Raw genomic sequence first — 16,359 nt, 5'->3', positions numbered from 1 at the left:
CTGTTTCCGGCTGTATATATATGATATGATATGATATGATAGGAGGCCAATTCACTGGATGTTTTCGAGAGAGAGTTAGATGTGTGCTCTGAGGGCTAACGGAATCAAGGGATATGGGGAAAAAGCAGGAACAGGGGACTTTCTTTAATAAAGAATGGAAAAAATCCCTTAAATAAATAACGATGGCAAAAAGGAACAGTAACCTATGGAGATTCGATGGTCGGGCAACTTCAAGTTTGGTTCTTTTGACCGAGAGAGAATCGGGGGGGGGGGGGGGGGGGGGGGGCCTGAGATTTTCTTATAATTAGTATTTGAAAAGGCACATATTGACCGATGAGCCAAAACATTATGACCACTGACAGGCGAAGTGAATGACATTGATTATCTTTTTACAATGGCACCCTGTCAAGGGGTGGGATATATTAGGCAGCAAGTGAACAGTCAGTTCTTGAAGTTGACATGTTGGATGCAGGAGAAAAGGGCAGGAGTAAAGACCTGAGTGTGGCACCCACTACATGAGCGACTTTGACAAGGGCCAAATTGTTCTGGCCAGACGACTGGGTCAGAGCATCTCTGAAACAGCAAGGCTTGTGGGGTGCTCCCGGTCAGCAGTGGTGAGTACCTACCAACAGTGGTCCGAGGAGGGACAGACCACAAACCGGCGACAGGCAGGGTGTTGGGCGCCCAAGGCTCATCGATGCGCGAGGGCAACAAAGGCTATCCCGTCTGGTCCAAACCGACAGAAGGTCGACTGTGGCACAAGTCACGGAAAATGTTAATGGTGGTCACGGGAGGAATGTGTCACAATACACAGTGCATCGCACCCTGCTGCGTATGGGGCTGCACATGGAGGACCAGCAGCATATTAGGCAGGTAGTCATAATGTTTTGGCTCATCGGTGCATACCAACCGTATCCCAGTAAGAACCTTTAAACAGGTTCCTATTTTAACGAGGGTGGCGAAACGTGGATCGTAAAGCAGATTCCCGTTTCCACCAGAAACGTCTATTGTCCATCGGAAGGGTCCTTTGACTTGTAGCCCATTTGCTTACCACCTCCGATGCCCGAAGTTAATCAGTGTTCCCGTCTTCCGGCTGCCCTGGGCAAAAGGTGGAATTTAGAGTTCCTCGACGCAGGATATGAGGGCAGAAAGATCCGGAAGGAATGTCCGCAAAGCCTGAGAACATAGGGGGCAACATCAGAATTTTGCACATGTAGAACCGTCATAAGGTCACAAGGGATAGGAGGAGTATTAGGCCATTCGGCCCATCAAGTCTACTCCGCCATTCAATCGTGGATGATCTATCTCTCCCTCCTAACCCCATTCTCCTGCCTTCTCTCCATAACCTCTGACACCCGCACTGATCAAGAATCTATCTATCTCTGCCGTAAAAATATCCGCTGACTTGGCCTCCAAAGCCTTCTGTGGCAAGGAATTCCACAGATTCAACACACTCGGACTAAAGAAATTTCCCCTCAGCAGTATTATCTGAATGGCGTCAAGTTAGGAACAGGGGACGTACAACGAGATCTGGGTGTCCTAGTGCATCAGTCACTGAAAGGAAGCATGCAGGTACAGCAGGCGTTGAAGAAAGCCAATGGAATGTTGGCCTTCCTAACAAGACGAGTTGAGTATAGGAGCAAAGAGGTCCTTCTGCAGTTGTACAGGGCCCGAGTGAGACCGCACCTGGAGTACTGTGTGCAATTATGGTCTCCAAATTTGAGGAAGGATATTCTTGCTATTGAGGGCGTGCAGCGTAGGTTTACTAGGTTAATTCCAGGAATGGCGGGACTGTCATATGTTGAAACACTGGAGCGACTAGGCTTGTATACACTGGAATTTAGAAGGATGAGATGGGATCTTATCGAAACGTATAAGATTATTAAGGGGTGGGACACGTTAGTGGCAGGAAACATGTTCCCAATGTTGGGGGGAGTCCAGAACCAGGGGCCACACAGTTTAAGAATAAGGGGTAGGCCATTTAGAACGGAGATGAGGAAAAACTTTTCCAGTCAGAGAGTTGTGAATCTGTGGAATTCTCTGCCTCAGAAGGCAGTGGAGGCCAATTCTCTGAATGCATCCAAGAGAGAGCTAGATAGAGCTCTTAAGGATAGTGGAGTCAGGGGGTATGGGGAGAAGGCAGGAACGGGGTACTGATTGAGAATGATCAGCCATGATCACATTGAATGGCGGTGCTGGCTCCAAGGGCCGAATGGCCTCCTCCTGCACCTATTGTCTATTGTCTAACTTCCTTTAATTCTGAGGCTGTGGCCTCTAGTCCTAGATTCTCCCAAATCATTAATGTGAAGTTCACCGACCCCCGCGGAACTCCGCTAGTCACTGGCAGCAAACAAGAAACAGCCCCCTTTATTGCCCCTCTTTGTCTTCTGCTATCCATGCCAGTAGGGAAAAAAACTGCAGATGCAGGTTTCAATCGAAGGTAGACCCAAAATGCTGGAGTAACTCAGCGGGCCAGGCAGCATCTCGGGAGAGAAGGAATGGGTGACGTTTCGGGTCGAGACCCTTCTTCAGACTGATGTCAAGGGAGGGTCAAAGATAGGATGCAGTCGGAGACAGGAAGACTAGTGGGAGAAGAAGTCTGAAGAAGGGTCTCGACCCGAAACGTCACCCATTCCTTCTCTCCCGAGATGCTGCCTGACCCGCTGAGTTACTCCAGCATTTTGTGAATAAATACCTTCGATTTGTACCAGCATCTGCAGTTATTTTCTTATACTTCTTAGACTAGTGGGAGAAGTGGGAAAGGGGAGGGGATGGAGAGAGAGGGAAAGCAGGGGCTTTCTGAAGTCAGAGAAGTCAATGTTCATACCGCTGGGGTGTAAACCGCCCATGCGAAATATGAGGTGCTGTTCCTCCAATTTGCGCTGGGCCTCACTCGGACAATGGAGGAGGCCCAGGACAGGAAGGTCAGTCTGGGAGTGGGAGGGGGAGTTGAAGTGCTGCGCCACCGGGAGATCAGGTAGGTCGAGACGGACTGAGCGGAGGTGTTGAGCGAAACGATCGCCGAGTCTCGCCGACATAGAGATGCCAACCAAGCCAGTGGAGTTGACTGTGTGCGTACTCACCCTTCTGCACCACATCGGGAAGGCCGAGGGGCTCGTAATCCGTCTCGTCGAACGCCACGGACAGGTGCTGCCGGAACTGGCGGCTGTTGCGTATCCGCTCGGCGAGCTGCGCGGGGTTGATTCTCATGGCCAGTTCCGCGGGGTTCAGCCCTGCCGAGGGACCTCGAGGTCGGCCGAGGGGAGGCGACCTCCGGCTGGTCTCGGCCTGGTCCTCCTCAATCTGCCGGCCGACCGCCGGTTGCCTAGCGACCGCCACCCTGTCGCCAGCAGGCTCCAAACCCGGCTCGGCGACCGGGGGCCGCGTCTCGCCGGGCGCCGCCGGCTCTTGGTGCTTCCCCAGCAGGTCGGTGTAGACGAGAAGGTTCCTGTCGACCTCGTCGCTCTTCTCCCGCACGGCCCGTCTCAACGCCATCAGGTCCGCGTGCAACTGGCTCGCGGCCATCTCCGCAGCGCCTGAAAGAAATGCGTGCAATTTATTTCCAGACGGAGCTTGTACACAAATAAAACAGGGATGTAACGCTGTGGCTCCACAAGGTCACACCTGGAGAATTGTGGGTATCACTAAATGGTGGAGTAACTCAGCGGGTCGGGCGGCATCTCGGGAGAGAAGGAATGGGCGACGTTTCGGGTCATAGAAACATAGACATAGAAAATAGGAAGCCATTCGGCCCTTCCAGCCAGCACCGCCATTCAATAGACAATAGGTGCAGGAGGAGGCCATTCGGCCCCTCGAGCCAGCACCGCCATTCAATGTGATCATGGCTGATCATTCTCAATCAGTACCCCGTTCCTGCCCTCTCCCCATATCCCCTGACTCCGCTATCCTTAAGAGCTCTATCGAGCTCTCTCTTGAATGCATTCAGAGAATTGGCCTCCACTGCCTTCTGAGGCAGAGAATTCATTGTGATCATGGCTGATCGTCCCCAATGAGTACCCCCGTGCCTGCCTTCTCCCCATATCCCTTGATTCCACTAGTCCCCAGAGCTCTATCTAACTCTCTCTTAAATCCATCCAGTGATTTGGCCTCCACTGCCCTCTGTGGCAGAGAATTCGAAACCCTTCCTCAGACTGATGTCAGGGGGGGGGGGGGGGGGGGGCGGGACAAAGAAAGGATATAGGTGAAGACAGGAGGACAGTGGGAGAACTGGGAAGTGGGAGGGGAAGAGAGGGACAGAGGACCTATCTAAAGTTGGAGAAGTCAATGTTCATGCCGCTGGGCTGTAAGCTGTCCAAGCTAAATACGCTCAGTCTGCCTTAACGAGTTTCGCTCAACACCTTCGCTCAGTCCACCTTAACAAGTTTCCCTCAGTCCGCCTTAACAACCTCCTCCAACCTCATCTATTGTATCCGCTGCTCCAGATGTCAACTTCTCTACATCGGCGAGACCAAACGCAGGCTCGACGATCGTTTCGCTCAACACCTTCGCTCAATAATCTTCTACCTCTGGAGAATTGTGAGCATTTTTAGACAATAGACAATAAGTGCAGGAGGAGGCCATTCGGCCCTTCGAGCCAGCACTGCCATTCACCGTGATCATGGCTGATCATCCACAATCAGTACCCCGTTCCTGCCTTCTCCCCATATCCCTTGACTTCTCTATCTTTAAGAGCTCCGTATTAACTCTCTCTCTTGAAAGCATCCAGAGAATTGGCCTCCACTGCCTTCTGAGACAGAGAATTCCACAGGTTCACAACACTCTGGGTGAAAAAGTTCTTCCTCATCTCCATTCTAAATGGCCTACCCCTTATTCTTAAACCGTGTGGCCCCTGGTTCTGGACTCCCCCCCAACATCGGGAACACGTTTCCTGCCTCCAGCGTGTCCAACCCCTTAATAATCTTATGTTTCAATAAGATCCCCTCTCATCCTTCTAAACTCCAGTGTATACAAGCCCGTATCTGAGGAAGGATGTGCTGGGCTCTGGAGAGGGTCCAGAGGAGGTTTACGAGAACGATCCCAGGAATGAGCGGGTTAACTTGTGATGAGCGTTTGACATCACTGAGAACATGGTGGCTGGACTTTAGAAGAATGAGAGGGGGGACCTCATTGAAACGTACAGAATAGCGAAAGGCCTGGATAGAGTGGATGTGGAGAGGATGTTTCCACTAGCGGGAGAGTCCAGAACTAGAGGGCACAGCCTCAGAATTAAAGGACATTCTTTTAGAAAGGAGATGAGGAGGAATTTCTTTGGTCAGAGGGCGGTGAATTAGTGGAATTAATTGCGTGGAGGCCAGTCAATGGATATTTTATGGGGGGGGGGGGGGAGATCATTCTTGTGAATGGCCTAATCCTGCTCCTATGACTTGTGATCTTTAGAACACAGTTTCACTTGCACTAAACGCTGTTCCCTGACCACGTATCTGTACATGTAAATCTGTGGAATTCTCTGCCTCAGGAGGCCAATTTTAGAGATACAGCGCGGAAACAGGCCCTTCGGCCCACCGGGTCCGCGCCGCCCAGCGATCCCCGCACACTAACACTATCCTACACCCACTAGGGACAATTTTTACATTTGCCTAGCCAATTAACCTACAAACCTGCACGTCTTTGCAGTGTGTGAGGAAACCGAAGATCTCGGAGAAAACCCACGCAGGTCACGGGGAGAACGTGCAAACTCCGTACAGACGGCGCTCGTAGTCAGGATCAAATCCTAGTCTCCGGCGCTGCATTCGCTGTAAGGCAGCAACTCTACCGCTGCGCCACCGTGCCGCTAAATCTCTGAATGCATTCAAGGGAGAGCTAGATAGAGCTCTTAAAGATAGCGGCGTCAGGGGGTATGGGGCGAAGGCAGGAACGGGGTACTGATTGAGAATGATCAGCCATGATCACATTGAATGGTGGTGCTGGCTCGAAGGGCCGAATGGCCTACTCCTGCACCTATTGTCCATTGTCTATAACACCGATTTCAATGAAACTTCTTCCATTGGCTCCAAAGGGACGACGGTGAGTAAGGTGGGCCTAAAATTGTCGCGCTATCGTGTACCGTTTTTGCTGTAGTTCAGGAACAAACAAACAAACAAACAAACGAGAGCTTTAGTGTATAGATGATACCTTGCCGATGATTCTTCATTGGAAGGAGATCGTCATGAAGGCCACTGGGCTGTAGGTGATCGGGGAAAAACTCCTGATCCTCCGATTCATTCTCTCGTTGCGTCAGTCTGCTCTGCAGATTAATTTTCTCTTTGTTCAGCTCAACCACTGCTTTCTGTAGACTCTCAACCTGCAAACAACATTTCAGCAAGTGATCAATGTGGCCAACATCAGTTTGCACTTTCCTACAAGTGGGGACAGTCTAGGACTAAGAGAGTCACAGCCTCAGAATTGAAGGACGTTCTTTTAGGAAGGAGATGAGGAGAAATCTCTTCAGTCAGAGAGTGGTGACTCTGTGGAATTCTTTGCCACAGAAGGCTGTGGAGGCCAGGTCAGTGGATATTCTTTAAGGAGGAGACAGATAGATTCTTAGCAGGAGAACAAAAACTGCAGATGCTGGTCAAAATCGAAGGTAGAGACAAAATGCTGGAGTAACTCAGCGGGTCAGGCAGCATCTCTGGAGGGAAGGAACGGGGGTGACTTTTCTGGTCGGGTCAGTTTGAAGAAGGGTCTCGACCTGAAACGTCACTCATTCCTTCTCTCCAGAGACGCTGCCCGACCGGGTGAGTTACTCCAGCATTTTCGTGCCCACCTTAGACACATCAGTCTGAAGAAGGGTCTCGACCCGAAACGTCGCCCATTCCTTCTCTCCTGAGATGCTGCCTGACCTGCTGATTTGTACCAGCATCTGCAGTTATTTTCTTAGACAGCTTCTTGATCAGTTACGGGTGTCAGGGGTTATGGGGGGAAGGCAGGAGAACGGGGTTAGGAAGGAGAGATAGATCAGCCGTGATGGAATGGCGGAGTAGACTTGATGGGCCGAATGGTCTAATTCTACTCCTATCACTTATGACCTTCTGCTGGTGTAATAATTACAACGCACAGCAACAAAGGAATGGTATCTGTGCACAGATCGATTGTAATCATACTTGTTCACAAAATGCTGGAGTAACTCAGCAGGTCAGGCAGCATCTCGGGAGAGAAGGAATGGGTGACGTTTCGGGTCGAGACCCTTCTTCAGACGGTAATCATACTTGTGTTGAGTTGAATCAGAAGGTAAAGGTGAAAAAACCATCATCACAAGTGGGTGAAGTGGTCACCTGGAAGAGTAGTGAGAAAGTGCGGACCACGGGCCTACTTGGTCAAGACGTTTGGAAGTGGAAAGGTGAGGAAAAGTACACTTTGACCATGTCAGGCCTGTGCAAGCACAGACCGGGGTTGAAATCAGACAAAGTAGACGAGTCAGATAATTGGATTACCCCTCAAGTGCAGGTACCAGATGAACCAGAGATGGTACAAGAAGGTACACAAGTTCGTGAGAGCTTGAATCAGCCTGAAAATGGAGGCTCAAATGGCGTTGACGGTCAAACAAAATCGACTGATGGACTGGAATCTATGAAGGTAGGTCAAAAGGAAGGCTTGACTCGATTGTGAGGTTATCCACTTTGGTGGCAAGAACAGGAAAGCAGACTATTATCTGAATGGTGGCCGATTAGGAGAAGGGGAGATGCAACGAGACCAGGCTGAGAATTCAGAATGCAGCAGGCAGTGAAGAAAGCGAATGGTATGTTGGCATTCATAGCGAGGGGCTTTTGAGTATAGGAGCAGGGAGGTTCTGCTGCAGTTGTACAGGGCATTGGTGAGACCACACCTGGAGTATTGCGTACAGTTTTGGTCTCCTAATCTGAGGAAAGACATTCTTGCCATAGAGGGAGTACAGAGAAGGTTCACCAGATTGATTCCTGGGATGGCAGGACTTTCATATGAAGAAAGACTGGATAGACTCGGCTTGTACTCGCTGGAATTTAGAAGATTGAGGGGGGGGATCTTATAGAAACTTACAAAATTCTTAAGGGGTTGGACAGGCTAGATGCAGGAAGATTGTTCCCGATGTTGGGGAAGTCCAGAACAAGGGGTCACAGTTTAAGGATAAGGGGGAAGTCTTTTAGGACCGAGATGAGAACGTTTTTGTTCACACAAAGAGTGGTGAATCTGTGGAATTCTCTGCCACAGAGGGTAGTTGAGGCCAGTTTATTGGCTATATTTAAGAGGGAGTTAGATGTGGCCCTTGTGGCTAAAGGGGTCAGGGGGTATGGAGAGAAGGCAGGTACGGGATACTGAGTTGGATGATCAGCCATGATCATATTGAATGGCGGTGCGTACAGGCTCGAAGGGCCGAATGGCCTACTCCTGCACCTATTGTCTATGTTTCTATGATTAAAAATGAGTCCAAGTGGTTCTAAACAGTCAGTAACGTTTGGTCAGGGAAGATATCCAGAAAGAAGGAGAAACCCAGTGATTAGGTTAAATTTGTGAAGTTATTTCCTGAAATGCACATATCTGTCGGCCGGAAACATAGCCCATTCCTTCTCTCCTGAGATGCTGCCCGACCTGCTGAGTTACTCCGGCATTTTGTGAATAACTACCTTCGATTTGTACCAGTATCTGCAGTTATTTTCTTACACGATCATTGTATATGCAACATCTATGCACGAGGTCCTCATTTTATTCAGGTCATATAAAAGTAAGCTATGCAGTTTTGGTCTCCAAATTTGAGGAAGGATATTCTTGCTATTGAGGGCATGCAGCGTAGGTTTACTAGGTTAATTCCCGGAATGGCGGGACTGTCATATGTTGAAAGACTGGAGCGACTGGGCTTGTATACACTGGAATTTAGAAGGATGAGAGGGGATCTTATTGGTAAAGAGATACAGCACGGAAACAGGCCCTTCGGCCCATCGAGTCTGCACCGACCAGCGACCCCCGCACATTAACACCAAGGATGAGAGGAGATCCTATCGAAACGTATAAGATTATTAAGGGGTTGGACACGTTAGAGGCAGGAAACATGTTCCCAATGTTGGGGGAGTCCAGAACCAGGGGCCACACAGTTTAAGAATAAGGGGTCGGCCATTTAGAACTGAGATGAGGAAAAACTTTTTCAGTCAGAGAGTTGTGAATCTGTGGAATTCTCTGCCTCAGAAGGCAGTGGAGGCCAATTCTCTGAATGCATTCAAGAGAGAGCTAGATAGAGCTCTTTAAGGATAGCGGAGTCAGGGGGTATGGGGAGAAGGCAGGAACGGGGTACTGATTGAGAATGATCAGCCATGATCACGTTGAATGGCGGTGCTGGCTCGAAGGGCCGAATGGCCTCCTCCTGCACCTATTGTCTATCTTCGGTTTCCTCCCGCCCTCCAAAGTTGTACAGGTGTGTAGGTTAATTGGCTTGGCGTTTGTGTAAAAAATTGTCCCCTGTAGTGGGGACAATTGTGGGATAGTGTTACTGTGCGGGGATCGCTGGTCGGCGCGGGCCGAAGGGCCTGTTTTTGCTCTGTAAACTAAATGGGGAGACACGTGGGGGGGGGCGCGAGACACCTGGGTACCTGACTCTGCAGGACAGACTTCTCAAAGTGGGCTTGCTCCAGCTCCTGGTGGAGGTGCTTCAGACTTTCAACCGCGTCTTCCAACGCCCTGCTCTCCCCTTCCAGGGCCTTGTCGTGGTTTGGCGTTCCCAGCTCGGAGCCCTGCAGGGGGCGCCGTTCGGCCCGCCCGCCTTCCGAGGCGGCGGCATCTTCCGGAACCTCCCGCTTCCACGGCAGCTCCCCCTGGAGACACCTCCGCTCGCCGCCCGATGGGATTGCGGTCGCCAAGTTCTCTCCCTCCCTCCGCGCTCTCCCCGCCTCCGAGCCAAGCTGCCCCTCCTCCCGTTGGAGAGCGTCGCATTCGTCGCCCGGGCCGTTCAACTCGGCAATCAGTGAGCGGGGCCCCTCGCCCTTCCCTCTCGGGGCCTCGGCTTCCGTTCCATTGGCTTCCGATTCTTCCTGGACCTCTGGGAGTCTCGCCCCCGTTTCCCCTCCCAAACTCTGCGGCCCTCTGACCCGCAGAGCCAGGTCGTTCCCGCTGGCGCCTTCCCCTTCAAAGCCTCCATCCCCCCCTCGATCTCCCCCGTCCACGCCTTCGATCGGCCTTCCCTCCGACTCTCCTTCGGTGGCACGGACCTGGGTTGGGGAATCTGCGGCCTCTTTTATTAGCGGCTCAGTTTGGGCCAGCTCGGCCTGAAGGACCATCAGCCCCTGTCCCGGTTCGTTAACCGTCACCGCTGGCAAACCATCGGAGGATCTGGCGCGTCGGCCATTTTGTGCTGCGTTTATGCCGCCGCGGCCCGGTTCCTCGTGTCGCCGTTGACTCTCGACATCCCCCCCCACTCGGGCGGCAGTTTGCGCTGCGTGATGAGGCGCAGAGACCACCCCCGTGTCTTCCTCTGGAGGTCCAGCAGACGAGATGGAACCTGTCTCCCCCCCTCCTGGTTCGACGGACTGATCGGTGAGCTCATTGTGGCGGTCAATGGATTCTGGTGGTGGCGGCGGCGGCCATTTTGCAACAACCTCTCTCACCTCGGGTACATCTCGCGGGGCAGGACCATTCAGCAAGGGCCCCCTCGATTCCTCAAATGGATCATGTTGAGGTGGGTTCACTTGACTCTGTGGCGTGCAGTCGTGGAATCCAGGCACCGTTTCAACATCTGCTCGTTGTGTATTTTCGTGAGCGGCCCGCGTCACCGAGGAAGCTGGCCTGCCCAACCCCAATTTCTCCTTTGACTCAATATGGTCGCCTTGGCGAGCTTCCCCATCGTTCCGTTCCAGCACGGCTCCCTCGCCAGGGTTCGCACACGTTTCCCATGATGCCTCTGCGGCGGTCTTCGAGTTGGCTTTCAACCGGCGATTCTCCCGACTGAGGGAGGACAACGTTGTCAAGGCGCTCTGCAGACGCCCGTTCAAGACCTGGATGTCGAGGTCCTTCTCTCCCATGTTGAGGAGGAGGCCCTCAATGTTCTTGCCTTGGGCGTCCAGGGCGACCGTTAACTGCTGGGTCTCCCGGTGGATGCGGACCTGCAGGTCGTCGAGCGTGCCCTGGGTCTGCCTCCGGGCGGCTCCCTCTTCCTCCTTCTCCCTGGTCAGCTCCTCGCATTTCCGCTGCAGTTCGCTCAGGCGCTCCTCGGACAGCCGGAGGTCTTTGTTCTCGAGGAGGATCTCTTGGCCGCCGTCTCCCTCACGCCCTCCCGCCGTTCCCACGAGAGAAACCTTCTCCTCACTGAGCTCGCGCTCCCCAGTCTTTTCCCTGGAGCCACAACGCAAACCGTTTGGGAAGAGCGCAGCGATCTCGTCGAGCTCGAGGCTTTGAACGTCCTTGCCCGCAAGGTATTCCAGCAAGGCTCTGCTTTTCTCATTCACTGCCCCACCGTGGGCCTCGATGATCTCCTCGACGTGCGCCTTCCCGCCTTCCAGGCGCGCGATTTGGTGACCGAGCCGTTGAATTTTCCCCGACGCGGCGCTCTGCAGGATCTGAACGTCGCCGTTCGGTTCCCCGCGACCGCCTTCGGTGACGTCCGCCAGCGCCTCGTTGGCCTCTTGCGTCTTGGCCCTCTCTTGCTCCAGCGCCTTCTCCAACGCGTCGATCCGCCCTGTCTGAAGGGCGGCCAGCTCGCCCGCGCGCTCGTCCTCCGCGGCGCGCCTCCCCGTGGCCTGCTTGAGCTTCCTCCTCAGCTCCGCCGCCGCACGCTTACCCTTCTGCCCTTCCTGCGCCTTGCTCTCCAGTTCCCGCCTCGCGTCGTCCAACTCGCACTGCAACGCCCGGTTTTCCGCCTCCACCTCCTTCAGCCTCATCCCCGGCCCTCCGGGACGGGCGTCCGCGGTAGTCGGCGGGCCGAGCCCCTCGCCCTTCCTTCCGGGCATCGCCTCGGCTTCTGTTCCCTTGGCTTCCGACTCTTCCTTCACCTCTTCCTGGACCTCTGGTAGTCTGGCCCCCATTTTCCCTCCGAGACGCGGGACGCCATCGACGGCCTCTTCCAAACTCTGTGACCCTGCCGATTTGCCACGTAGCTCGGTCTCCAAGTCAACAACGTTAGCGTCTTTGCTGCGATATTCTCCCACGTCGCCCCCAGAAGCTGGGACCGAGTCAACAGAATTTGCCGCCTTCTCCAATTCACTCAGAGTCCGACCTCCTCCCGTCAAGTCCGGTATTTTCCCTTTGACTTCCACCTGAATTCCCAATACTGTCTCCACACGATCAGGTTTCCCGTCCTTTGATCTGCACACCTCGTGCTCCCCGCGAGGGTCAGATTTGCCGCCCTCGATTCCTTCGTACGAGTTCACCGACAGATCTGACCCCTCAGACTGGGCCTTGTTCTCACGGTCCAACTTTAGTTGTAGATCTTTAGATTTGGATGCAAGGGCCAGGTTTTCAGCTGAAACACAAAATAATAATTTGGTCAGGTGGACACCTCCTCCAACCTCACCTACTGTGCCCGCTGTTCCAGGTGTCAACTTCTCAACATCGGCGAAACCAAGCGCAGGCTCGGCGATCGTTTCGCTCAACACCTCCGCCTCAACCTACCTGATCTCCCGGTGGCTCAGCACTTCAACTCCCCCTCCCACTCTGTCCTTTCTGTCCTGGGCCTCCTCCATTGTCAGAGTGAGGCCCAGCGCAAACTGGAGGAACAGCACCTCATATTTCGCTTGGGCAGCTTACACCCCGGCGGTATGAACATTGACTTCTCTAACTTCAGATAGTTCCTCTGTCCCTCTCTTTCCCCTCCCCCTTCCCAGTTCTCCCACCAGTCTTCCTGTCTCCTACTACCTATTTTGTCCCACCTCCCCCCTGACATCAGTCTGAAACATAGAAAATAGGTGCAGGAGGCCATTCGGCCCTTCGAGCCTGTACGCACCGCCATTCAATATGATCATGGCTGATCATCCAACTCAGTATCCCGTACCTGCCTTCTCTCCATACCCTCTGATCCCTTTAGCCACAAGGGCCACATCTAACTCCCTCTTAAATATAGCCAATGAACTGGCCTCAACTACCTTCTGTGGCAGAGAATTCCACAGATTCACCACTCTCTGTGTGAAAAAAAAACGTTCTCATCTCGGTCCTAAAAGACTTGCCCCTTATCCTTAAACTGTGACCCCTTGTTCTGGACTTCCCCAACATCGGGAACAATCTTCCTGCATCTAGCCTGTCCAACCCCTTAAGAATTTTGTAAGTTTCTATAGGATCCCCCCTCAATCTTCTAAATTCCAGCGAGTACAAGCCGAGTCTATCCAGTCTCGATCCGAAGGGTCTCGACCCGAAACGTCACCCATTCCTTCTCTCTAGAGATGCTGCCTGACCCGCTGAGTTACTCCATTTTGTGTCTACCTTCGACTTAAACCAGCATCTGCAGTTTCCGTTCCTACACAAAAAGCTTTCATTTTACTGCCCACGGTCCCATTATATAGTGGGAATATCCGAGTGACTGGTCAGGTCCAATGATCACAATCATCAATAGACAATAGGTGCAGGAGGAGGCCATTCGGCCCTTCGAGCCTGTACGCAACGCCATTCAATGTGATCATGGCTGATCATTCTCAATCAGTACCCCGTTCCTGCCCTCTCCCCATACCCCCTGACTCCGCTATCCTTAAGAGCTCTATCCAGCTCTCTCTTGAATGCATTCAGAGAATTGGCCTCCACTGCCCTCTGAGGCAGAGAATTCCACAGATTCACAACTCTCTGACTGAAAAAGTTTTTCCTCATCTCTGTTCTAAATGGCTTACCCCTTATTCTTAAACTGTGGCCCCTGGTTCTGGACTCCCCCAAATTATTAAATTACTCAGGCCCCTACTGTCTTGCAACTGCAATAACTTGAAGGGATGACAAAAAGGATCAATCGTCGTTACCTGGCGTTTGCATGGCGTTCATTCATACATTTGGTCTCCTACTTTGAGTTTTGGTCTCCTAATTTGAGTACGGACGTCCTTGCTACTGGGGCAGTGCAGCGTAGGTTCACCTGGTTAATCCCCGGGATGGCGGGGACTGTCATACGAGGAAAGATTGGAAAGACTGGGGCTTGTATTCACTATACGTTTCGATAAAATCTCCTCTCATCCATCTAAATTCCAGTGTATACAAGCCTAGTCGCTCCAGTCTTTCAACATATGACAGCCCCGTCATTTCGGGAATTAACCTAGTAAACCTACGCTGCACGCCCTCAATAGCAAGAATATCCTTCCTCAAATTTGGAGACCAAAACTGCACACAGAACCGCTGAGTTACTCATATGTTGAAAGACTGGAGCGACTAGGCTTGTATACACTGGAATTTAGAAGGATGAGAGGGGATCTTATCGAAACGTATAAGATTATTAAGGGGTTGGACACGTTAGAGGCAGGAAACATGTTCCCAATGTTGGGGGGAGTCCAGAACCAGGGGCCACACAGTTTAAGAATAAGGGGTAGGCCATTTAGAACGGAGATGAGGAAAAACCTTTTCAGTCAGAGAGTTGTGAATCTGTGGAATTCCCTGCCTCAGAAGGCAGTGGAGGCCAATTCTCTGAATGCATTCAAGAGAGAGCTAGATAGAGCTCTTAAGGATAGCGGAGTCAGGGGGTATGGGGAGAAGGCAGGAACGGGGTACTGATTGAGAATGATCAGCCATGATCACATTGAATGGCGGTGCTGGCTCGAAGGGCCGAATGGCCGACTCCTGCACCTATTGTCTATTCATATCATATCATATATATCATATCATATATATACAGTGCGGAAACAGGCCTTTTCGGCCCACCAAGTCCGCGCCGCCCAGCGATCCCCGTACATTAACACTATCCTACACCCACTAGGGACAATTTTTACATTTACCCAGCCAATTAACCTGGGTTAATTGCCAATTAACCTGGTTTAATTGTCAATGCCTTAAGAATTTTATATGTTTCTATAACAATGAAAGAATTAATGAATGCTGCATAACATATATTGGGGGGAGGGGGGGACAAGCCAATAGCAATACCGACCTTTCAACTCTTCTCTTGACCTCTGGCTCAGTGTTAGCTGTTGCTCCAGTTTTTTCAGTTGTGTTTCCAAGTGCACGATTTTCTGAGTACTTTGTTCTTGCCAAGAACACTTCTCCTTCAGTGCACTCTGCAAGGTAAGCAAAAAGCCATCGAGTGAAAAGATATTGATCGATACACTAAAACTCTCGTATGTTCGTTTGTTCGTTTGTTTGTTTGTTTGTTCCTGAACTACAGCCAAAACGGTACACGAATAGCGCGGCAATTTTAGGCCCACCTTACTCACCATCGTCCCTTTGGTGCTAATGGGAGAAGTTTCATTGAAATCGGTGTTATATTTTTAAAGTTATTCACATTTTAAAGTTTAAATCTATCTCCCAGGCAGGAAGTGGTGAGAGAGGGAGGAGGGCAGGGGGGGAGGGGTGGAGGGAGGGGAGAGGGGACGGAGGGGGAGGGGGGATAGAGGGAGGGGAGGGGAGCATGCTGCACCAATGCAGGACATGTTTGGGCCCAACTGGTCGAGTAAATTATAGACAATAGGTGCAGGAGTAGGCCATTCGGCCCTTCGAGCCAGCACCGCCATTCAATGTGATCATGGCTGATCATTCTCAATCAGTACCCCGTTCCTGCCTTCTCCCCATACCCCCTGACTCCGCTATCCTTAAGAGCTCTATCTAGCTCTCTCTTTAATGCATTCAGAGAATTGGCCTCCACTGCCCTCTGAGGCAGAGAATTCCACAGATTCACAACTCTCTGACTGAAAAAGTTTTTCCTCATCTCTGTTCTAAATGGCCTACCCCTTATTCTTAACTGTGGCCCCTGGTTCTGGACTCCCCTAAATTATTAAATTACTCAGGCCCCTACTGTCTTGCAACTGCAATAACTTGAAGGGATGACAGGAAGGATCAATCGTCGTTACCTGGCGTTTGCATGGCGTTCATTCATACATTTGGGTCTCCTACTTTGAGTTTTGGTCTCCTAATTTGAGGACGGACGTCCTTGCTATTGGGGCAGTGCAGCGTAGGTTCACCAGGTTAATCCCCGGGATGGCGGGGACTGTCATACGAGGAAAGATTGGAAAGACTGGGGCTTGTGTTCACTAGAATCCAGAAGGACGAGAGGGGGATCTTATGGAGACGTGTAATAAAATTATAAAAGGACTGGACAAGCTAGATGCAGGAAAAAAGGTTCCCAATGTTGGGGGAGTCCAGAACCAGGGGCCACACACAGTCTAAGAATAAAAGGGGAGGCCATTTAAAACTGAGATAAGAAAAAACTTTTTCACCCAGAGAGTTGTGAATTTGTGGAATTCTCTGCCACAGAGGGCAGCGGAGGTCAATTCACTGGATGGATTTAAAAGG

General features: G+C 51.7%; 1 protein-coding gene across 1 annotated transcript in view; it reads right to left on the bottom strand.

Moving 5' to 3' along the window:
• Positions 1 to 308: 308 nt before the first annotated feature.
• LOC144609627 (uncharacterized) overlaps positions 309 to 16,359 on the bottom strand; it is a 23,452-nt gene continuing 7,401 nt past the window's right edge. The window contains exons 2-6 of the mRNA XM_078428125.1: positions 15,002 to 15,128; positions 9,555 to 12,415; positions 6,133 to 6,301; positions 3,084 to 3,536; positions 309 to 1,176 (exon numbers count right to left, since the gene is read on the bottom strand). Of these exons, the coding sequence (XP_078284251.1) occupies positions 1,070 to 1,176; positions 3,084 to 3,536; positions 6,133 to 6,301; positions 9,555 to 12,415; positions 15,002 to 15,128 (3,717 nt within the window). The 3' untranslated portion in view covers positions 309 to 1,069. The remainder of the gene's footprint in view (positions 1,177 to 3,083; positions 3,537 to 6,132; positions 6,302 to 9,554; positions 12,416 to 15,001; positions 15,129 to 16,359) is intronic.

This window comes from Rhinoraja longicauda, chromosome 34, assembly GCF_053455715.1.
Source record: "Rhinoraja longicauda isolate Sanriku21f chromosome 34, sRhiLon1.1, whole genome shotgun sequence".
Taxonomy (NCBI): domain Eukaryota; kingdom Metazoa; phylum Chordata; class Chondrichthyes; order Rajiformes; family Arhynchobatidae; genus Rhinoraja; species Rhinoraja longicauda.
Note: the sequence above shows the minus strand (reverse complement) of the source record. Positions and strands in the feature narration are given on the sequence as shown.